This window comes from Accipiter gentilis, chromosome 8 (genome assembly GCF_929443795.1).
Source record: "Accipiter gentilis chromosome 8, bAccGen1.1, whole genome shotgun sequence".
NCBI lineage: Eukaryota > Metazoa > Chordata > Aves > Accipitriformes > Accipitridae > Astur > Astur gentilis.
In genome coordinates this window covers 21,717,820-21,741,689 of record NC_064887.1, presented here as the reverse complement: position 1 = coordinate 21,741,689, position 23,870 = coordinate 21,717,820, and the positions used below count along the sequence as shown (strand labels likewise).

At 39.7% G+C, this 23,870-nt stretch overlaps 1 protein-coding gene across 1 annotated transcript in view; it reads right to left on the bottom strand.

Annotated features, from left to right (window-relative positions):
- The window catches only part of PLPPR4 (phospholipid phosphatase related 4), a 33,969-nt gene extending 10,322 nt beyond the window's left edge, over window positions 1–23,647 (bottom strand). Inside the window, exons 1-4 of the mRNA XM_049809017.1 lie at window positions 23,270–23,647; window positions 8,567–8,752; window positions 4,432–4,561; window positions 2,540–2,735 (exon numbers count right to left, since the gene is read on the bottom strand). Coding sequence (XP_049664974.1) covers window positions 2,540–2,735; window positions 4,432–4,561; window positions 8,567–8,752; window positions 23,270–23,347 — 590 coding nt within the window. The 5' untranslated portion in view covers window positions 23,348–23,647. The remainder of the gene's footprint in view (window positions 1–2,539; window positions 2,736–4,431; window positions 4,562–8,566; window positions 8,753–23,269) is intronic.
- Between the last annotated feature and the right edge of the window lie 223 nt (window positions 23,648–23,870).

Below are 23,870 nucleotides of genomic sequence, written 5' to 3'. Positions count from 1 at the left end.
CTTCAGTGGCAGTATCCCAGTAACAGCAAGTGATTATGGGAAAAGAGACAGGGAGGCGAAGGCTGATGTAGTAATTCCGGTTACACCTTTCACCAAAATTATTGTCACCAAATTATTTGGGCCAAACCGAGCTACAATCCTTCATTCCAGCTGTGGATCATGCCCACATATATAAATTGAAAACATATGGTAAGTTAATCAATGCTAATTATGAGTCTTAGCCCCCTAGACATATTTAAGACCAAATAACATCAAATAATTGAGGGTCTTTAAACATCAGTGAAATTGATTTGTCCCAGTGAAAGGGGATAGATTATGACATTTGCTGTTGAAGATACTTACAAAGTGAGTGATTTCATGATTCCCAAGTGTGTCGACCATTGAAATAAATGGAAAGCAAACAAACTGGGGGAGAAGTGCCTTAATACATAGACAGAACATTTTAATAATATCCATGTGACAAAAATGTAATGCCATGAGGCATAAAGTTAAAACAGAAGCTAGCATCTGGGGCTGTATACAGAACAAGAAAGGAGTGCAAAGCTTTAGTGAAGTGGATGTGACAGAAGTAACACAGCTTCATGTCTGCTAATCAGGTACACAGAGAAATTATGCAGCTGAGTCAAAGACAGAAATTGTAGTCATTTGAAGCATTCTGTAATTTTGCTGTAACTTTTTTGGAGAGCAGGAGATTTTAAAAAAGCACCAAAATTTTGAAGGACTGCAAAACATTCAAATATGCAATGACTAACAGGCAATAAAGGTTAACCTGGTGTGGAAAAGATATGGAAGACTACTATTGTAGTCAGTGAAGAGCTTCACCATTTCTCAGTAGTGTAGTGCTTATATTTAGGTCACTTCATACTAATGAAGTCCTTGAACTAACGAGTAGCAGATGTATTTGAACAGTACATCTTATTGACTTATACCTTCAGATTCCATGTTTAAATCTAAGACCTGTCATCAGTAATTGAATTATCACTATTTTATCACATCAAGCTTGTTTAAAGTAAGATATATAGTCTGGTTTATATCTCAACTGATATTCATGTCCAAAACCTGCTATTACAAACAATATTAATTTCTCTCCTGGCTATCTAATTAGGGAAGCTAAAGACTAAATGATCAGGGAGGATAAACCACCAGTTAGAAATACCATGAAAGAAAAGGCATGTGTTAGGGAACACAGAGATTTGCACTGTTGTGGCCTTTCCCCTAATAAAGGGATTTTTTCAATGCTGTCAATGTAAAAAATTTGATCAACTAGAGAAATAGAAAAATAAAATCCTCCCACAAATCCCCAAACCAAGCCTCACAAACTAAGACTAAAATGCCAGAACAGTAATGTATGTTAGTCAGAGGTCTCAGATAAAGTACTTGGGTGACTTCTTCCCCTGCCTGTTATGGGGTACTTACGCAGGTCCTACTGGGAAAAGAAGTAGAAGCTATACATATTAGTAATTGTATAGGAAATTGAAAATAACTAGCTACTAACGACTGTGCTTCGGAATCTGACAAAGTCTTCCAAAGCCCACTGTTGGCTTAATATCTGTGAGAGACTGAAAGAGTTAATGTCTCAAACATTGTGGTGGGGCAAGTTCTGCTTAAAGACAAACCCTGCACAGCAAGGAACCAAGCTGAAAAGCCCATCAGCTCAGACATCAGCAAGAGGAGGGGGAGGGCGTGCTGGAGGGTGTGCAGCTCCCTGTTCTGATAAGCTGTTCTAAGACAAAGATGAACCAATGGCCACATCTGCAGGGAAGGAAAAGTTACGCCCCAAATGACCCCCAAGCCCAAAGGCTCACAAACTGCTCATTAGCCTGACGAGTTCTGGTGCCTGCCTGAAGGAGGGGCAAGGATGAAAAAAGGAGACAAACTGAAGCTCCAGATGGGCAAGCCCACTAGAACTGGACCCCTTGGCTGACTGAACCAAAGCTGGACCCAGGACCAGTGAAATCTTTCCCTCTTCCTTTTTCTCTGTCTGTCTTCTTCTCTCTTGCCTTTCCATTTCCACAGTCCCTACACTTCATTCTTTTAAGACATAAAACTGTTGACCAAGTCTGGGACTAAGAGTGGATCCAGCTGTCCCTGGGCCCTTCTCTGGTGAGGAGTCTAGAAAGCAAGGGGGTCTGCTCTGAACCTCATGACTCAATGGGAGGGATCTCCTTATTCTCTGAATTGATGTATATGGTTACCCTGGGTTATACAGTTTACAGAAGTAGTCTTATGCCAATTCCTGTTGTGAGAAACCCTGCCACCTACTATCATGCCTCCCCAGTTCAGTTAGCTGTTGTCATGAATAAAATCTTTAACTGATTGTTTGGTGGAGACACAACTCCCTGGTCTATCCAGTCTGGGTCACGACAGTATCTTTCTACAGAAAACTGAACATCACTAAAAAGGCACTTTTGCTCTCACCTTTGTTACAATAAACTGACAAAATCATTCAGACTTTTATCTAGGTAAAAAAATCTTGAAACTGGGACAGAAAATATAAAATGAATACTTAAGAATGTACACAATGAAGGATAGAACCAACCTTCCGGCATTGATAATATTGAGATCAGCTCCTGAGCAAATATCTTCCACAACATATGAATTCTCTGAGCAGGATACATTTAAGGATGTGTAGTTAGGCTTGCAAACAGTCAGGAAATATGGTGCCTGATATCCTGTTGATAGCTGTATAATATCAGTAACGAGAGCAGTAGCACAAAGACCAAACACATGAACACCTAGGAAAGAAATCAGTAGCGCTTGTTAACTTTATTATATGCATAAGTTAGATAAATTCATTGTGACAAAACACATTCAATGGAATTCTGGTCACTTGTGTCATTGGCCTTGAGAGAATTTAACTGAAGAATAAGATGCTTTTTTTTTTTTTTTTTAAGAAAACTTATTGCAAAGTTGCATTCTTTAATTTAAAAAATTAAGATTATTTATGCTTGTTTTCTTCCTGTTGATACTTAACATTTCATTTTGGTGGCTTGATGTCCTCCAACATCTTTTCATAAAAGTGAACTATGCTGGAGCTGCTTCAATTTGGAAAGGAATTTTCTGAACTGACTAAAGGACAGCCAACTCTTTGAGGAGAGCATATATGTGCTTATCCAGTCCTTGGACTTGCCCACTGGGATACAGGCTTTTAATAACATGGACAGCTGCCCATTAGATCGCTGCTCTGAGGACCTGTTTTCTTTCTACCACCAGGGACTCATCAGCTGGCAGTGACTTTGGCTACCTTCACACCTCTGATATTTCTTGAGTACCAAGTCCTTGCCATGAGCACAAATATTTAAGTCTTTTTCGTAATTGATCAATGTTTTCATCTGGTTAACAATGCCAAATTCACAAGGCAGTTGAAGTAAATGCAACTGTTTTACTGGGCATTTTCAACTGCTTTTCTCCTAAAGATTTACCTCTAATTCCTTACTTGTATTCATATAAATAAATTTATTTTTCACCTTAACATTGAAAGAATGCTAAGGTCATTAAAATATGAAAGAAACTGCAGATTCAGAGTATGAATCAAGAATTAAATCTATGCATCTTTGAGCTTGTCTTTTTTGCTGTTGGAATGGGATGCCATACAGAAGAAGTGGAGAGCATGGGCTATCTTTACAGTCCTTCTTGCTGATATTTTAATCTGCCATCCCCTCTGTTGACTTCCTCACTGCTGCTCTTAAGAGGGTGCTTTACTGGTCATAGAATGTATAACCTCTCTGTCATTACCTCCCTGCTTGCCAGAATACAGAAAGCTAGTGTATAGTCCTATTACCAGATTTTCAGTCTGCTGTCCTGCAGGTTGTCTTAGCCTAGGCTGCTGTCTCTAATGAAAGATTTCTGGAACAGAGAAAACCTTCCCTTTAGCCACTCATTGGTAGAGGAAATTAACTGCAAGAAGGGGAACAAAGTCCAGTTGCCTTTTCAAGTTCATTTTTCATAAATGACAACTAAGTAAAATAAAACAATTCAACATGACCCTTTCTAGATTCTATCCCTTTTTCAAGAGGTAGATATACACATCCCAGAAAAAGAATGTCAAATCTACTGAGAGTTTCTGACAAGTTTTTACTGTTGTGCTGAATACTGTGTCAGGTGGGTTGAATCCTTATGAAGACAAGCAGGGGAAGCTATACACTGAAACCATTAAAAGGAAGCTAGCTCAATGTGGGCAGAGAAGGAAAAACAAATTATTCTTTTAGAAACACTGACAATAGTACAGGAGAGGAGAGGGAAAACGGAGAGTGTAGATGCTGTATTACTGAGTATGGGGCTGCTCTGGTCTTCTTGTGTTTTCTGGCAGAAGATCTATGCCAGTGACAGCCCTGCACTGTTCTGAAAGGCTGTTTCAGAGAAAGAAACCTGCATGGTGAAAACTGAATGTATATGGAAAGCTCTTCTTTGTGACTAACATTTGAAACCCACCAACGAATCTGACAGCTCTTCTAAGAAAAGAATTGAAGTTGCATCCTCCTGCATTAATATTGGCCTCTGTTCCAATCCCATTTCTTCTTTTGGACAGGCAACAGTAGAGAATTCCTTCTCCTATCATTATCTGCAATGACAAAGGAGCCATTAAATTAAATGTAGCAGTTACTCAGAAGACACTGACTGAATTTAAAGGGCTGAAATATAACTATACCACAACCAATGTCATCCGCTGACAGGTACTCTCCTTTAGAAGATTTGTATCAATATGTAAACATTCAGTAATGCACCTTAGCTTGAGTGAAGGCAGGCAAGAAGGTGGCATTAAAATTAAACACAAAGTGGCATACAGTACACAGTGCTCAGTGGAATTGGGATCTTGATCCACAGCTGAAATTTGATGCTTCTACAATAAAAAAGTAGTAATCAGAAAATTTCACCTCTAAAATAATCCAGAGCCACTGTAATATCTTAGTGCTCCTGAGGTGGTTTTAGCACTCAGCCTTGGCCTCAAGCCTAGCAATCCCTAGCAGTTTCTAATTACATGGCAGCCCGCCCTTCTGTATTTATTTAATTTGGCTTGGGTTTTAACCAGATCCACAGCAGTAGAAAAAGTTCTGTCCTTATGGTCCCTCTGAACACACCAAGCAAAACAGATTATGACTGAAGCCCTAGATGAGAGTTTATAACAGAAATAAAGAGAAGAATAGAAATGAAAAATGGTGTTACTTGCTGGAAAATCCAGATCCGTTTATATATTTGCAGTCTCAGGTTTGATTGTTTTCCTTGTTGAATAGTGCAACAACTTGGAAATCTGTACAGGGCTTATACATAGTTCAGAATAAGGGTTGAGCTGAAATATTGAAATTAATGAGGCCATTCTCACCACTAAGAGGGGAGTCACTTTGTCTATCTGCAGATGCATTGAAAACTAATATATGCAATGCACAAAGCTTACAATGCAATGAGATGCTAAAACATCTGAATTATGCTGTATCTGCTGTAATTACCAGTGAAGTTTGTGCATGCTAAGACCCCTTACTCTAGCAGAAGGGAGATACAATGGAAAAGCTTAGTCTAACTTTTTTAGCTAAAGGTTTAATAAATTGAAATTTCCTTTCTTTGCCAGAAAAATTGAAGTAGTGAAGCTTGTCTCATTACATGGAAAAGTCAGTGGTAAGGGTTATTTAAGGAATGTTAATTAGATGAGAACTATAGTCACTATTATCTGTCTCTATTTGATCAATTTACAGCCGCAACTTCCTGGAGAAATCAGTAGTATTTCAAACTTAAAAACCAGAGAAACTCTAATAGTTTTTCGCCAAGCTCTAGCAAATGTCTGGCACAGGGAAAAAGACCAGAGAGGTGGATTAGCTTGTGTGATAGAGGAGAAAATTGGGAAACAGCAAGGCCTATGTCAAGAAAAATTCAGAGGCTGGTATTTCCAAGGAAACAAACTCCCACAGTAGAGGAGGCAGTAGGACTGAAACTGCCAGCAGTGAATTTCTCTCTTTGCAAATTGATTTCCCAAATCAGTGTGATCTAATTTCCTGGTGATCTGTGTTAGAAAGCACATTGTTACCTTTAAGTAGGTTTTTAGTCAGTGGCTGATAAGGGTTTGAACCTACACTGATGTGATTAAATAACTGGTCCTAACATTTTTGAATGAAAAACTAGAGAGAAAATATGTTAGAGGATCAGATTCAGAGTTCTTTGACGCAGATAGAAATCATGTTGCAATTCAGGTGTATTTATATTCCAGACATAAAATATCCATACAAGTCCAGTTGTTCCACACTGAAGTCTCCTGTGGTTTATAGAATGTTTTTGCATATAAAACAGACTACAGAACAGACCTAGTTAAAGCAGTTGCTGCTCACTGATGATAAGCAACCCCCCCAAACATTAAAGCACCTAATCCACATAGATCCTTCTGTAATAATGGCTTTGGAAAATAAATTAAAAAATGCTAGATTTGTTGTAAAAAAATTTACTGTAAAGTGAACAGATTTAATATGTTCTCTGGTCTTGGGAAAAATCGAGTATATCAACAAAAATAACACAGGAACAAAAATTAAGTCGTATTCTAATATTTAAATGAGTCTTTAAGGAGGGATTGAGACTGGAATTTGCTTGTTGACTTCACCTCCCCCCCCCCCCCCTTTTTTTATTTTTTCTTATTTACAGTCTTTGGTAATATTTAAAATGTGGCTTAATTACACCTGTAGAGTCTTGATGACCTGCCTCATACTGCAGTAGGTGAACTGCAGAGGCTAGCATATGCTATGCTACTGGAGATCTTCAGTTCCTCACATAGCTCATGCTTTCTCTTCTATATTTTACATGTTTTATAAAGTGTGTAATTCATTGAAATGTTAATGAAAACTAAATTATAAAATGCTAAACTCTACAAGATGACAATGACACAATTGTCATCTTTTTGCATTGAGCTTCATTGGCCTATTTTTCCAAAGAAAAAGGGAAGAATTGGACAAATAAACCCCCCTAGTTTTTTTACTTCAGAAGTGGTATTGAATAATGAACAGCTGATGCTCTACACCATCTTCAGTGCCTTTTATTAAAGGAGGTTGTGTATTTCACACTATCAGAGCCCATTATCCAGCTAATACAAGCATCCCATTCATGCTCACACTAATACAAAAGAACAACACCTTCCTAAGGCTTGCAGCTTTTAAGCAGTTGTGGTTTGAAGCTTCAGGATTTACTTTCTTTACCAATCTTATATTTGATAGGCATGCTCAAGTGTGGGTTTGAGTTCCTCACATGGCATGGTTTTGGCTAGTTGTCTGTACTGCTGGTAGGAGTTCTATTACAAAATTTCATGCAATGCAGAAATAAATTAGCTGTAATCAAAGCCCTTAATAAACACTCTGTAATGAAATGGGCATCTTTCATCTCAGTTGAAGGTGTTTGATATTACCTAGGCTTGACATAGACTCTCTGAAGTAAAAAATCAGCTTTTACCCTCTACTGTGGCCCAAGTGAGCCTATATAGATTCCTTCTATGGTTGTTTCAGGGAAGTCCACTTTGTTGTTATCAGAAACACTGTCTAGACTTAAGAAACCCAGCCAAACTGCAATACAAACAAGTTTCATTAAATTGGCTAGTATTACAAAGGAACAGACTGGTTGAGTTTAAGGGAATTCAGAGGAGCTGGCAGCAGAGATACATTTGCAGCTGGCCTTAAAGAAGTGCCTAACCGAGATGGGCAGTCATTGCTGTCAGGGAAGAGAAGAGACCCTTTCAGAAGGTTGATTCAGCTTTTTAGGTGCATGGAATCACCCTCTCAAGGTGAATTTCTCTCTCCATTTGCCCAAGAGGAGTAGTATGAGAATAAGGCTCCTGTCTGAGCTGCCTAAAACCAGACACAATTAATTCCCTTTAGTATATATATATAAAGGTAAAGTCTTTAGTTTCATTTTACTGGGACACAGCAATTCCAGCAGTGACAATACTCACCTGTATCAGACTATTTATATATATTTTTTTCTGCAAAATAGTGGCCAAACTGCTCATGTTCTGACAGGACATTTCTTTTCTGCTGAAATCATCTCCTCCCTTTGGGTGAATGATTAAACCAGCTTCCTTTTGCCTGCTCTTAATGACTAACTCACCATTTAGAGGAGTCCCAGGGCTATTTGGGAAAGTGTAATTGATTTCACTGACATGGTTGATACACCTTCTCACTGAATGAAGCTAGTTCTAATAAAAGTTGCATGTTCAGTGCTCTAAATGAAAGGCTTCCATCTCCATCAAAATCTTGACTTTTTGGTGTATCTCAGAGTGTGGAGATGGTCCTGTCTGTAAAAGTTCAAATATTTGTACAGCATAACAGAATGATTCAGGCTATTCTTACCCAACAATAGATGCTGTTTCTTAACATTAATGCTCACAATCAGCATAGTGAGAGTAGATGAAGTGCTACAGGGAATGTTTTAAAGAGTGTGTCTCCTTCTGTTATAGAAGAATAAAAGATGAGTTTAAAATCCTAAAGTAATTAGCCTGGATGACACTCTGCAGCCTAAGTGAAACCAAAGGAGCTATTTTCTTTATGCCAACTGAAACTTTGTTCAAAATCTTTAATAAGTCACAGTGGCACCTCAAACTTACCGTAATTGACGGTCCAGCAAAAACCAGACTAAGCAACATCAAGAAGGGAACAGACTCTTGTGTAGGTTCAATGTATGGCATACTCAGACTCTTGTCATAGCAATTAAATCCAGAGTGAACTGGCTTGAAGACATCAGTAAGTTCAAGAAAATAGAGGCTAACCACAGAAGATGCCAATATGGGCAACTAGAAGAGAAGAAAGTAACAAATTACTGTTTGGAAATGGAATAGCAATGCTTTTGCAAAGACAACATAGTCTGTTAATAAAGCTCTGTGACGTTCACAATTTACATCTCACTGCTCCTTGTCATATCCAATTTAGCATCTTTAAATAATTAATTCTCTAAAGACAGGATACTATTCAGTTGATACCAAATAACCCTGTTGTCTACCAAGCTAGTCAAAACACTCAATCCAATCTTCAGCCCACATAATTTAGCCTTTTCATCTATGAATCATTAGTAGACAAACTTTGATTTACTTTTTTTTTTTAAAGGATGTAGCAGGACTGCAGTCTCCCATGTGGGACCTTAGCATTATGTTGTTCATTAGGACCCTTTTTGGTCCTTTAGCAACTCTGTGTCATGTATATGACACTGTTTATATTAAAGCCAGTTTGCATTAAGATTCAAAAGTAACAGTTAATGAAAAACAGTAACCAGTGCTGCCCTAGAATCTAAATACAGTGTTCTGCCTTTGCACATTCATTTTGTAATTCTATCAAAAAAACAATTAACTTTGTCAAGACTCAGTCTGTTTAGAACCATGATGACTATGGCTTACAATTCTGTTATCCTCTAGCTATTTAGTGATTTTACCCTTTGCAATTACTTCCAGTAATTCATTAAGAGCAAAGTTGGCCCCTCTGGGGATAAAATCACCCCAGCTTGCCACCAGCTCCTGAAAGCACAGATTCAACCAGTAAGCCTCTGTGGAAGGAAGTCGTTCAAGAGAATAGCAAAAAGGCATTTTGAAGCCATTGGTTTATAAGTGAACAGAGGGGGCAGCCTTTCCCCCAGGGTGGGCATTGGGGCATTCAGAGGTGACCAGCAGCATATGATTATTCTCTGTGTCCTCTTAGTAAATGCTCAGAAATGTTTTGTGTTTGCTATTTCCCAGAGTCCTCACTAAACAAGGCAACATTAGAACAACTGCCTGCTCCTCCACTGACATGCAACGACTCTTTCTCTGTGTCTCTACTGCAATGAAGGTACCTATGGATAATATGTGAACTGCTTATCTGCTTCCTTTTCTTTTTTTCTTTTTAAGATGGTTATCACATTAACTTTTCCTCACTTTCAGGTGCAGCTGAAAAGTAAAAGCTTGCAACTACTAAATAGATTCACTTAGACAGATAAAATCATAAAAATTTGATAAGGGTGTATCACATCTCTTGAGAAAAAAACCCTCCTTTACATCAAGTACCTCACATTATGAGAAATAGGGATTGTCCTAACATAATTTGGGGCATACTTAGATTATATTATTCTTGCAATGTTCAGTACACATTTACAAAAATAATTGATTGATTAAAATCAATGTAATTCATCCCATTCTACAATGGAATAAAAAAGTAGAGGTAAAACTGAATAAATATGTATATTGGGAAAATGATGAATAAAATGTGCTATATATGGCAGAGGGACAATGGTTTCTTGCATTAACTGGCCATTTTCAGATTTTTAAACACTGGGCTTTTAAATTGCAGACTTTTTGTGCATAAAATGTGATTCTGGGTGGTTAAAGAAGGAGGGTTCTAGCTAAATTTCACTGAAACACTTTTTAATATGACAATTTTTGTTGGAAAAGAACAGCTTATCTTTGATGTGCTGAAGGACAGAGTTGAAGAAGGTAAGTTGTATCTTCAAAGCATTCTAAGCAAAATCTGTAGAAGGTGGAGAATGGAAGAATTCTGCCTGTCTTGTTATCTGTGTTGAAGTTGATTGCATTGTAATGTTGTATGGTATAGGGGCTGTGATTGTATAGAAAGGGAGGGAACGTGTATTGGCATCCCTAAGTGCTATGAGCATTACAAAAATAACACCAGGCATCTGTAAGTTTGCTTCAGTAAGTAGTGTGTGTGTATACACATATATAAACCCGAAACATATATGTATATTTGCACTTACATACTATATTATACACATACATTATGTATAGCATATAACATATACAATATGTAATACATATTATGTGAATACATAACTACTATATAATCTGACATATACTATGTATGGAATAATTATATAAAATGTAACTGAATTGAGTCCTGCTTCGTGCCCATCACAGGAAGAAGTCCAGTTCTTTAGCTGGATGCATTAGATAATACTAATTCTCACTTCCTGCTGGATGCAGTCCTTGATTTACTATAGTGCAAGCATGCATGATTTGTCAACATGGGCTAGACTGTTTGTAGTCATTATACAGATGTGCAGGGATGAAAGAGGACTTCCCTCAAGTCTTCGTACTCTGGGAATAATTAAGATTGTTGTGGAACTGGGTGCCCTTCTCTCCACACCTGCCTGCACAGGCACTGTGGAGCTGTTTGGGCTAACTGGCCTCCTGACCAGAAGGCTGGCACAGTGCATGCTGCCCGGGTGTCCAGGGAGCTTGCACTGAGTGAGTCTCTGCTGCTCTTGCTGGGACACTGAAATTCTGCACAGCATTTAACTCTTGAAACATTTGCAATGTCTTTTATTATTAACTGTTTAAAAGTCATACGTAATGACTTAGCCAGGGTCCAGGTCCCATGGGGCAAAGCATCTTAAAAGAGGACACAAGCCTATTCCAGGCAAAGTACCTATTGCCCTTCTTTTCAGAAATTATGCCCTTTTATCTAGATATCCCCAAAGGTTCATTTCCTAGAATGGAAACACAGAGCAGGCAGACTTATGGAACACTTTGCACGCAGAGTTTCATCTTCATTGTGTATTTTTCCATTTCTCTAATGTCAATAAAAGGAAAGCCTGTCCTTGAACAACAGGCTCTGCATTACCCACAAGTCCACCTCTACTTGGATTATGGTATTCTTAGGCAAGCAACTGTTTTAAGTGGCAATATTGAACTACCAAAAATAGGTGATGTATGAAGTGATATTTTATTGTGAGACACTAAAATAAAAGATGTGGATAACTTTTTTAAACTACTGTATGCAAGCTATAATTTTATTGTTAATTACAAAATCAAGGAATTGTAAGAATTGCATTTTACTGTCTTATGACTTCACTACAGGACTCCTATATTATTTCTGACTGTAATTACCCATTCTGCTAAAAGAAAAGAAATAATTCTAAAGGACTATGAATCTCCAACATAACTGCTTACAATACTAATGAATGTGTTTATAATCAATTTGCTATATACAGTATGTCAGATCCCACAGGACGTTTTTCTTCCTATCTTTTTAAAAACACAAATATAAGATGTGTCTTCTAAAAGTCTAATGTTTCTAAAAAAAAAGCAAATGTTTCTAAAATCTTCTGAACGGTATAACTGGCTATTTAATATATGAATATTTATGCAGTGTTCTGCTTAAGGCAGCAGTAGTTCTGTAATTACAGACTTCAGGTCCCAACACCTTGAAAATGTCAAATATAATTAGATGGTGGAATGTGTATTGTTTTAATTACAAAATGGAATAGGAATTTTCCTGTTCCGAATTAGAATAATAAAACTCCCAGCCTCAGTTCACATATCTTGACTAATAAGTCCTTCCACTCTTACCTCCTTGGTTGGCTAATGGTGAAAGAGCCCTGTTTAGCTTGTAATTTAGACCCGTAAGTGTAGAGTTTGACCCAAGTGGTCAAACTCTGTTTGGCTTAGAGTCTTAAAGTCAGTACCACAATCAGCATAGCTCCTGAAAAGGTTTGATCTGGGGTTTATTTATTCTTCTAAAAAAGATTTTTTTTTTTCTTTTTCCTGTTATTTTCTTAAACTGTACGTTAAGAGCCTTTATTAAGCTATAGGACTTTGCTATTAATAATAATTAATGTTATTAGTATTTAAAAAGATTTTGCTGTATTGAGCTAGGAATTGGCAAGCCTGAGAAAAGACGATCTCTATTCCCAAGAGCTCAACAAGAATGTAAATACCGAGATCTTATAAGGAGAAAAATGAAAGGTGACAAGCTCCTCTGTCTTACGTAGTGCAGGACAAACCAGAAGAGCAGTCAGTATCACAATAACTTCTCTAAACTGATGAGATATGTAACAAATCTTCCTTCTGGCCAAGAGCCACAAGACATATATCACATATTGCAGAGAACTGAAAGAAGACATGGCTGTGAGACTTCAGAGCTGGAAGATAACAGTTCTTCAGGTTGCCTATCGCTCTTCTGTAGGACATGCTGTGATTGCTCCTAGGGCTATTTTGGGGTGCTCCTGGTTTACTTGTGAGGATTAAGATTACCCACACTGCCAGCACAATTTGTTATTGGTCATAAAATATAGCCTACACATGGAAGCCATGCTGGTCCTGCCCCAAACCCACAAGTTGGCTACCTCTTAACCACCAGGCCCAAACTTGCTAGGATATGCCCAGGTAGATGGAAATGCTTCTGTTAAACTTCCCTACGATTAGTTTTCTGTGGCTTCAAATGCACAAAAAGAGGAACCTGTAGAGCTGTAGCCCACTAAATACAGAATTGTCATTGCTACTAACAAGCTGCAGATTTTGTACAGAGTTTGCAAGGACTTGGGACTGGGGCTTATCAAACATGCTTTGTCTGTACTTGTCTTGACCTGCCTGGAGCTTTGTTTTTGTTTGGCTCAATTGCAACAGCAGTTTTTCTAATGATCTTAGAAATTAGGTTCTGCCTGATTTGTTTTACTTTCACCTTTCTTTGTATGGCACAACTCTGCATGATTTTTGTATCTATATCTAGTAGTAACAAGTAGTTATTCTGTATAAAATGAGCTATTTATGACTCCAGTGTAGTGCATCTCAAATCCTTTGTCAGGAGCAGTATGATATTGATGGCGATTCTTCCTCACTCTAGGAACCACATGGGTTCATTTTTATGTTTGCTAATGTCCTTTCATACCTTGCTCTTTCTCTTTTGGTCTGTCTGCACATTACACCCCAATTTACTATATGCTGCATGGTTTATGTATGTTGGATGCTTGTTCTTTGTTACTCTTTGTTACCCCAAAACCAGTTTTGCCAGCTGCAGTTCTGCATTTCCTTCTCTGACCATTGGGTGAGTTGTTTATAGCCTTGAAGTCTCCCGTACCAGCATATGCCCTATCTCTTATCCTACACCTGTAACTCCTCCACATTGCACCCTCTGTAATGCAGGAACACAGGTCTGGTATGACAGCAGAGGTCTTGCAAATGGGGCAGTGGAAGGCCAAGCCTTATCGGAAAAACTTACTGGAGTGTATGAAACCCTAAATAGCACAAGGTTGTCCTTTGGATAGCTCAGCATCTCGAGCACTGACTTTTGTCTCCGGCCTTCCACCAGGCATACAACCTGTTGTTATGAAGGAAACACTGAACTGCTTGCTCTTGAGTTAAAATGTAGGACCTTTAACTTTACTATTCCACAGGCTCTCTGCAGAGCCTTAAATTCATGGTGGTCCCTGGAGAATTTCCAAATAATGAACTTCACTAAAACCACATTCTCTCTGCAAGCATTACAGGCAAGTCAGTAGCAATCAGATATTGATGGTTTCTTAAATGACACTGGAGACAGTGAGGCTCAAACCAAAAGAAAGGCAACAAATAAGCACACACCCCACCCCCCAGTTTCTCTCTTACCTTGAAAGAATATGCAACTGGATACATACATAATTCAGAACTCTCTGGGAATCAGTAGCTTCTATAAATTCCCTTTCTCTAAAACTGTACACTGGTAGTTACATATCTAACTCTCATATTTGCCAGCACTAAACTAAGCAAAGAGTCCATATTTATCTTTAGGAAAATAACATCTTAAAATCCATGGGCTTTGTGAGAGTGCAACCATGAAGTGTCACATACTCAAATGTCTGAACCTGTTCTGTAGGTTGCAGTTATGCGACCTCTCTTTGCTTTGCTAAAATGCACTACAGGTGTTACCTCTTATCATGAACTCACAACCAGATCCTGTTGTGGTGTTGTATTGGGCTGTGTTGGTGGCTACCAGCAGACACTCTTTAAATATGGGATACAAATTGATTAGCCTGGGCTATGTTTCAGTCAGGCTAAGTAGGGGGAAAAATGAAAAGCCTCTCTTGTAATTATAGTTGAATATTGAAGTCACCGGTTAATGTGCTGGCTGCAATGACTTGAGTGATCTTCCTTGAGACTGGATGCAAATACAAAGGCTGTGGAATTGATTAGTTTTACCTGTCTGTATAAAAGATAGGCAGAAAAGAGAGAATCAGTATATATGTAGCTTTCAGAGGAAATCAAGACATGATTAGCCACATCCAGAATAAAGATAGTATGACTAGTCCACCTGTCAAAAAGGGTTAAGGGATGCCTGATACACTATTTGGATCTTTTATATTTTGTAAATAATTTTTAGACTTGGATGGCCTGGAAATTCTTAGATCCTTAGGTCATTCTGCAACCCTTCCACAGCAGTCAAGGAGCTCCTGAGCATGGGAGCTGCCTCCTGGCATTTTTCTTGTTTTCTGGGAATCAGGGAATCTTTGTAAGCTATCAAGTAAATAAACAGGATTGCCTCAAAGAGATAGCTAGTGAATGCTATCGCTTTCTCCTTTGATAAAAATACCAGCCAGGTACTTGGGAGAACGATGCCCTATTTAATAGCTATGTTGTGTTCGCACTGCAAGGCTGTGGCATTGTGGAAGATTCTATTAAAATGTATCATAAATGCCAGTCCTTGTGCCAAATAATTCATGGTCTAAATGGCAAGGCCCAACAAATGGATGAAAGAAAAAAGAGGGCTGTGGTGGGTTGGAGGAGACAAGGTATTCCTATCCGTAGCCAACTACTAACAGTGATTGCAGCTTTCAACCGCCCTGGCTGTGTCCTGTTGTACTTTGCTGTGAGATTCACAAAAGACAAGAGGAGAGACTGGAAGGAGGACAGGTCTCTTTTATGCTGGCAGGAATTAATACGGAGGTCATGACTATGACTGAATACCTTCCAGAAATAGGTCAGGAAGAAGAAATGGTATCAGCCCAAATTCTGCCATTTTCTCTTGTTTTTGAGAACACATGGCTCCTGCTTAGCTACACCAGTGCTGTACCTTAACCCTCGGTGAGACTGCTGTGCAGGACGGGGATTATAACGAAGTTCAAGCTCAAATGCATTGTAAACTGGGCTGTCATGAGGACTTTTGAGAGATAGTACTAAGCACAGGATGGCTGTAGAGCAGGGAACTTGCTTGACCTGAAAGTCAGATTTGTAGATTTTTTTATGTTCCAAACTTAATTCTTAAATGCCTCAGGCTTATAAGAGAAGGCATTCAGGCTTTTCAGAAGTCGTAAGTTTTGCATCTGTATAAAGGCGTTTTGCTTTTCTCTCTGAACATGAGTTTCTGCTGTTTCTTGTCCCTTTTTTGGATGAAGGTTTCATCTGGCCAAAGCCGTAGGAACTGGTCTTTTCTCTGAAGGATTTTTACCTCACCATTGTCTAAGTTTTGTGGAAACTAATTGCAGAGACATGATATGATGGTCTTCCTTCTCCTAGATTTAACACTAATGGACTTAATTTCAGCTCACAGTTTAATTTCAAATCCCAGGTGTCACTGAAAGCTATTATCATTACAATTTTGGAAAATTAAGTTATCCTTATTTCCAGCATTGATTTTAGAGTTTAATTAAATTGTTTGGTGACTGCCAATTAGAGTCTAGCTTTAGAAATACAAAGATACCTTTGTGCAGCTCCTCAAACCTCTTGATCTTGATCTTAAGTATTCTTAATAGAAAACCTCTCAGTATGTGTAAGACCAGAAACAGAACTGATACATCACTGATAAAATTCCTATTTATTTCAGAAATCTCAAAAGTCATGCTGAACACATGGTAATCCTAAAAGTGCTTATTTCCTTTTTTTTTTTTTTTTTTTTTTAAATAAATATACGTGAAGCAGCAATTACACAGGGAGAGACCAACAGAATAAAAATTGTTGAACAAAAATATTCTCAGGCAGGAATGATCTAAAAATACTTCTAAAATATTTCTTTTTAATTAAGTATATGTACTTAAACAGAAAGCAGATCCTTAGGCAGAAATTTTACAACACAAAAAATACCATTAATGCATTTCTTTTCAGTGTGACTTCAAACTTAATTGATGATTCATTAATTATTATTACAATTATGATTATTGATTAATTAAATCAATGATTAGTTATAATCAATGAATAACTACAAACAATGAGATTTAGGATATTGCACATACTGTTGATTATGAAATTTCTTTTATGCTCCTGCTGCAAGGTAAATCAAGAACAGCAACATATCAAAAAAAGGTGGTTGTTTTCGGGTCAGAGTGTTACCAAACTTCAGCTAGAAGTTTCCTCAAAAACCCCATCTCTATGGAAAAAAGCTGCCAGTCCCTATACAACACTACAATTTATTCTACTCTCTAAAACACACTGGTTTCCATACATACATTAAAAAAAAAAAAAATTCCGTGGGTGCCAACCCTTCTCCAGCAGCCTACTCCCATGATGTTTTGCCACTTCTGAACGCCCTTCCTACAAACTGGACTTTTAAGGGACAAAATCGTCAGTCAAGATACAATGTTTATAACAGCTCAGCTCCCCTGTATGCAAGGTTCCACAATAGGCTGTTCTTTATTAATTTTGGCTGCAGAGTAATAGATTTTTAACAATTATAGAAGAAAATCACAGAGAGGGGTATAAATTTTTGGAAGAGGTAATAATTTGACAAATTTAATATCCTTTAATTTCTAACATAATCAGGCCTCCTTTTACCACTGGGGTATTAGGTCAGGAGGATGGTGCAGGACTGAAAAGGGAGCAGAGCCTTCTTTCACTATGAACAACTCAAACTCTACACTGGCCAAGCAAGTAGCCAAACACAGAGGGAGATCTGACATGTGGTATTTGCATTTTTTTCTCCCAGGACAGCCTTGGCACAGGCCTGACACCTCCCTTTTTGTTCCCTTTTTCTGTTCATCATCTGCTAAAAGCTGATGGGATGCAGGCTGTATGGCTCTTCTGTAAAAGCATGGAAGTGATGTGGAGGATGTAACGTTGATGACTTGGCCAATGAACTATATAGCTGCTTTGAATGCATAGCAGCCTCCTCAGGCCTCAGATAACCCCTTAATATTTTGGGGATGCTGGTCTCTAATGCACATGTATCCTCTGTAAGTCAGCCACTTGACCATGTCAGCTCAATGAGCAGACTGTGAAAGTGTTTTTTTCCTTTTCCCCTCCCCTCACACATGGTTGACTCCTTTGAGAGAAAAAGCAATGTATTTGGAAAGTATTATGCTACTTCCTCAGTATGGGGATAATTTCATCTTCTGCAGTTCAGGTTTTTTGTTGGTTATTTCCCCCCCCCCCCCCCCCCCCAGGCTAATTTAAGCATAACAGAAAACCTATCTAGAGAGAAATGTGACTATACTATGCCTCCAAGACACAGCGGTATAGTTTAACTCTTACACTGAATCCGAACATCCTGTATTTAGGAAGAAAGATTTGGCCCTATAGCCTACTCTCCCTCTGCTCTTATTCTAATCAGTGCACTCCCTTGGCTTTTTGTGTCTCTTGCAGTCACACCTATACATGACTTGCAGGTGACAAAGTGCATAAATGTGGTGGGTTATGCATGGCTGAACAGCTGAAAAAAATGCCAGATGTGACTGAGAAGTGGCACTGAGCTACCAAGTGATGTGTACAAACATTTGACATTTCAAACCTAGCTCTGTCAGTGTATGTTAGAAACAAAAGGAAATAAAGCATCTGGTGCTGAGACACAGTGAACAGTCTCTACATGCACTTATTTCAATGGAAGCTGATGACCTCCTGCATTTTGCAGCCTGGAGTCCTACAATGATAACTGATTTTTGTGCTTTTTGCTGGTGAGAATCCAGCTCCTTTGGGGAATGAGAAAACTAAGTGGTCTTCCAGTCTGAAAGAAGCGTTTTAAAACAATCCTGATGTTATTAACTCCTGGCTGCACTCTGGAAAACCTAGAAAAATGAAGCTACCTATATCTGTACGCATGCATCATACACAAGAGTCTAGAAGATAATGTAAAGAAAAAACTTAACTGTACAAGGGACATTGAAATGTCTCCCATTTTAGTCCCTGGAAGTTAAGCAACCAACAGATGAAGGCTGTGGCACCGGAACACAATTTAGGTGGAGAATAAGTGCATCAAGTCACTCAGATTGACAACACCTTGGCCTTTTGCCTTCCCACATCTGGGGCACCAGATGAAGCAATAGTGCCACAGAAGTCGAAGGCAAAATTCATAGTGACTTCTGTGAAGCCAGGATTTAAACCAGCAGTTTTTAATGTGGAATAGCATGGGTGAAGACAGTCTTTTTCCTCCACCAAGAAGAAATGTATGTGTCTGTCCTGCCTCTAAAGTATGACCATTCTGCCAGGAACAGAAACTACATAACCCTGGAAGTTTTCCAGATTCATATTAAAATGCGAGACATCTGTATTTCATCTGTAAGTGAATATACTTATGATATACTCTGAATATGCTGAAAAGAAAGTCAGTTAACAAAAAGCAAAATTTATTCCAGGAATACTCATTTGCAGTATCTCCCAGAGGCATGTAGACTTTTTACCATGAAAATGAATTCCTGCTAGACCAGAGGGACTGTGAGTTTTCATGGCAAGTTTTGTCTTTCTCAGCTATGCAAATGAAGCTTAGATAATCCAAACAGTCTACAGAACCCTAAAATGCCACAAGCATAATTAGGAATAAAAAAGGCCAAACTGCCTGGCAGTGCTGATCACCATGTGCTTCAGGTAAGCACGATGCACAAGGCAATCTAAAACTATTGAGCTGTCAGGAGTGTGTGCTGATCACAGGCTCTGCTAAGCAGAAGTATTACCAGTGTTTTAAAATAACCTCTAAAACATTCTTACGATACAAGTTATTTTATTTTATGAATCATGAAACTTCAAAATATGTAATTGAAAATGTGTTAAGATTTATTTCATAATGCTCATTTGTTTGCCTCTGATGTTTTTAGAGAATGACCCATCCACATTTTTCAGAAGCTCCATCTCTTCATTTCATTTCTTTTTCATTTCTATGTCTTCCAAAGCTCTAGCCTGATTCTCCTTTTGCTTTTGCTGTGTAAATGAAGACTAGCTCTAGTGATAATAATGATCTCAAGAGGGGCAAATTGGGTTTATGTTTTAACTCTGTTGATAAAATCTGCTAGTTTGAATTATTCTTAAATTAGATTGAAACCAAAATTAGGCCTAGAGTATTTCTTTTGAAGGTAACCATCCATTGACTTGCAAACATTCTATGTAATTACATTTTATCCAATCCTGAAAGTTGCTGCCACCAAACACGTTTGTTTACAGGAGTTAGTCTCATTTATAACGCATTCTTAAGGATCTTAATAGCAGAAAACCCTCAGTGTCAGAACTGTATTTGCTGGTATTTCGTCCTTCTGAAGCACAGAATCTGTCTTTACTTGTTCTGCATGCCTGATTTATATTAGTTATTACAGGTAATTTTTCCACTCTCTAGCTATATATTTAATTTGTATACACATGAACACATCCCTTTCCTACCGCTTTGGAATTTTGACTTCCTCCTTGACCCAACATCCTTTTTCCCATGTCTTTCCTTTTGTCTAGTGTTTGAAAGAAAAAACAGCACTTTTTTGTAATGTATTTTCTAAACAATCTGCTTTTCTTTTGGCCTAGACATCCTAGGTCTTGATACAAAGTGGATGACAGCAAACTCTAATTTTCTTGTTTGAAGGTGCAAACTTAATGAGCTCTGTTTATTAAATTGCAGTTCAGGGTGGGGAGGGACTGTCTGCTATGAATGGGACATGGAAGATTAAAGTTAGTGAGTGGCAGAAGAAAAAAAAAGAATTGAAAAATGGAAAAATACGGAAAAAAATAAAAGAATTGACAGCATTCAGAGGAGAGAGGTTGGAAGCCTGTTTCCCATCATCCATTCAACCACTATTCATGAAAGTAAAAGCTTTAAAATTCAGAGAGCCATAATTAAATTGGGTAAGTTTTGGTTTTAAGTAGTTGGATCACATTAGGAGCTTACCTCCTGCTTACAAAGGAAATCCATATTAGATAGTAATGCCAGTCAACCACACTGGGTGATTCCTCTATCCCTTACACTTCTGAACTTCTCATTGCAATTAAATTATCTTTGATGAAATATCTCTTTATGAGGTGCAATTCAATCTTTGGTTCTCCTTGAGCCAATCACAATGGAAGAATCTAAGCCATCATGTCCTTTTTTCTGATTCTGTTGAAGTGCTGGCATCTGCCTGTGCTACAAAGCTCTAGAAAGGCACTCTCATTAATCTTATTAGTGCACATGCAGGTAAATGCAGGGTGGTTGTACGTAACACATGCCAAGTATATCTTTCTAAATATCATAAAAACTGTTGTCACCTTTTCACTCAAGTGATACGGCTACTCAACTAAAATGTGGGAAATGGTTTCAAATCCTCCTGCAGTGTAATGGGAGAGGGCTGACAACTCACCAAAGAGTTTCCTAATGGATGTTTAAGCTCAGGTGTATTGCATCAGTTTTTTCTCTTGATGTTGCTTTTACTTGTACTGAATACCTACATGTTCATCAGTTCAATAATTAGAACTTGCTCCTGGGGGAGAAGGGCTCGCACAGGCTCTGGACTCTGCTTCTGCAACTAAATAACATGTAAGTCCTAGAAGTTCATTAGGACACCATTCTTTTAAGGGAGAACTCCGACTCCCTCTCAGAGCAGGTGGGTATTGAAGAGATCACCACTTTAGATCTAGCTGTAAATGACTTGCTGAAGGTGTTAGAAGTCCACACCAGAGTGGAGAACTCGCCTCCTTCATGTGGGAACTGTACACAGAGCTCAGTCTAAGTTCTTCATTGCTCACAGAATCCTTTGCCTTATTCCTTGTAACAGCTACAGGGAGCTTCTAGGGGAACTACAAGTATGCAATTAATATTATGTAAGGCAACTCTTTTGAGCAGCAGGCACACATTTTGTGCTGCTGCTCTATTTCATCCCATCTTGCTGCAGGCCAAAGCCAAGCCCCCCAAACAGCACAGTTCTGTTGTGTCTTGCAGGATCTCTACATTGTCCCCTGCATTAGAGTTATGCCCAAGCTGAAGTCCAGCAATCTCTTGTCCTGTTTGGATTCCCAAAGCAACAAAGATGACACAGAGATTGAGGAAGCCCCTACATTTTTTTAGGGGCTTCTCCAAGCTTGACCTCTCCCTCCTATGCAAAGCTAGTATAAGATACATGGCACAGCAAGTGCCTTCCATCAAAAGGCTTTTCTTGAGCAGGCCTAATTGCATTGATAGGATGTGTTGGATACTTCCATATAACCAGCTTCTGCAAAGCTTTCCAGTTGGTGCAGCTTACTTTGGGTTAGCTCCTGACCATGTCCAGGTGCTTGGGGAGCACAGGGGACAGAGACACTCCACTGTTATCTAAAACTTCTCAACCTGATCCCTTCTACCTCCTAGAGAATCTCCCAAGCCCTTCAAGTGCACCTGAAAAAAAATAATTTTTGTTTTACATTTCAGCCGATGTTTATATTTTAGAGTTTTGTATATTAAGTGTTGTATGTATTTTTTATGTTTTTATTCAGCACACCAGTTATGGTTAACTTACACCATATTTTACCACTAAATTGTTCACATTATTTTCACAATCTCTCTCTGAGGTAAGTTACATGGTGCCTCAAAGTGTCTCAGTCACTTCCCTGTGAGTGGGGTCACCTGAAACACTTTGCTCAATCCATAAAACATTCTTACCTCCTTCTTACTGCTATGCGATTAAACAAATTAACATTATGCCAATTTCTTTAAGCTTAAACTGTGTCTACTCATATCTTAGAGAAGTACATAAGTGACTGTACTTTCCAGGGGGGCTAAATGCCTCAGAGTGACACACCAAGCAGCTAGTGCCTCTGCAACTCCACCTGCTACCAGCTGAGCAGCCATAGCATGTTTTGCTCTTTAAGATGTGCCGAGAACCCCATCTTCAAACCAGACATTTTCAGCTCTGTTAGAGGAAGCACGTAATCCAGAGGTTGGTAGAAACTGATGCCACTGATTATCATTTTGAGAACATTTCTGTTTCCCTAAGCATTCCCTTACAGAATTGATTTTTATTCTACTGAAGCAATGCGAGCGACGTTTGCCTAGAAGCCAGCCCTTCTTGAAACATGTCTTCCTCCCGAGAGGTTCCTGTGCACATAGCATGATTTAGTTGAGCAACCCTTTCATTTGCTGAGTAATTCCTAGAAATAATTCGCACTTGAAAAGACTGCAAAGAAGAGATTCATTTATGCCTGCTCCTTATGGGGGGGCTTCGATGCCGATTTCGGTGAGGCGAAGCATCACGTAGGGATTTTGCATCAGACGGTGCGGAACCAGTGCCGAGGCGAGCTCCCTCGCCGCGGGGAAAGCGGCATTCCCCGCGGAAAGGCTCCGAGGCGCGCCGCTCCCCGCGTCCGCCGCCAGCCCCCCGCACCCGCCGCCGGCCCCGCCGCCCCCGCGGCTCCTCCCGAGGGGCCCGCTCGGCCGGGGCGGCCACTCACCTCCACGAAGTAGAAGCAGGGCAGGAGGGTGACGCTGTCCTTGGTCACCTTGCCCTTTTGCCGCTCCTTCGCGGACATGCTGGCGGCGGCTGCGGGCGGCGGCCCCGCGGCAGCACGCTCCCCCGGCTGCTCGCAGCCGCCCGCCGCGGGTCTCCTCCGCCCGCCGCCGCCGCCGCCGCCGCGCCGAGCCGCCCGCTAGCGCGTCCCCTGCGCCGTGCGCGGGGCTGACGTCAGGAGGCTGCTCGGCGGCGGGGGGAAGGGGCCCGGCCCCGGCGGCGGGCGGGCGGCGGGGGTCTCGACCGCTTTAACTCCTTCGCGCCGGCGCTCCGCGGAGCGTCAGAGCAACCGGGGGCGAAGGGGACGCACCAGGGCGGCGCGCTCAGAGCTGGGGGAGCTTTGGCTGCAGCAAGTGATTTGCGGCTGTGCACGTACAGGCCTGAGACGCCCGAACAGGATCCCTGCAGGCGTGAGGGTGTACGGGGCGCAACAGAGGGAGTTTGGGGCTTTTATCTTGTTTCTGGGAAATCTTTCTCTGAAACAGTAGTGGAACAGCCCTGGGAATACCGTTCTCGCATGGCCAGTGTTCTCTTGCAGATGTACG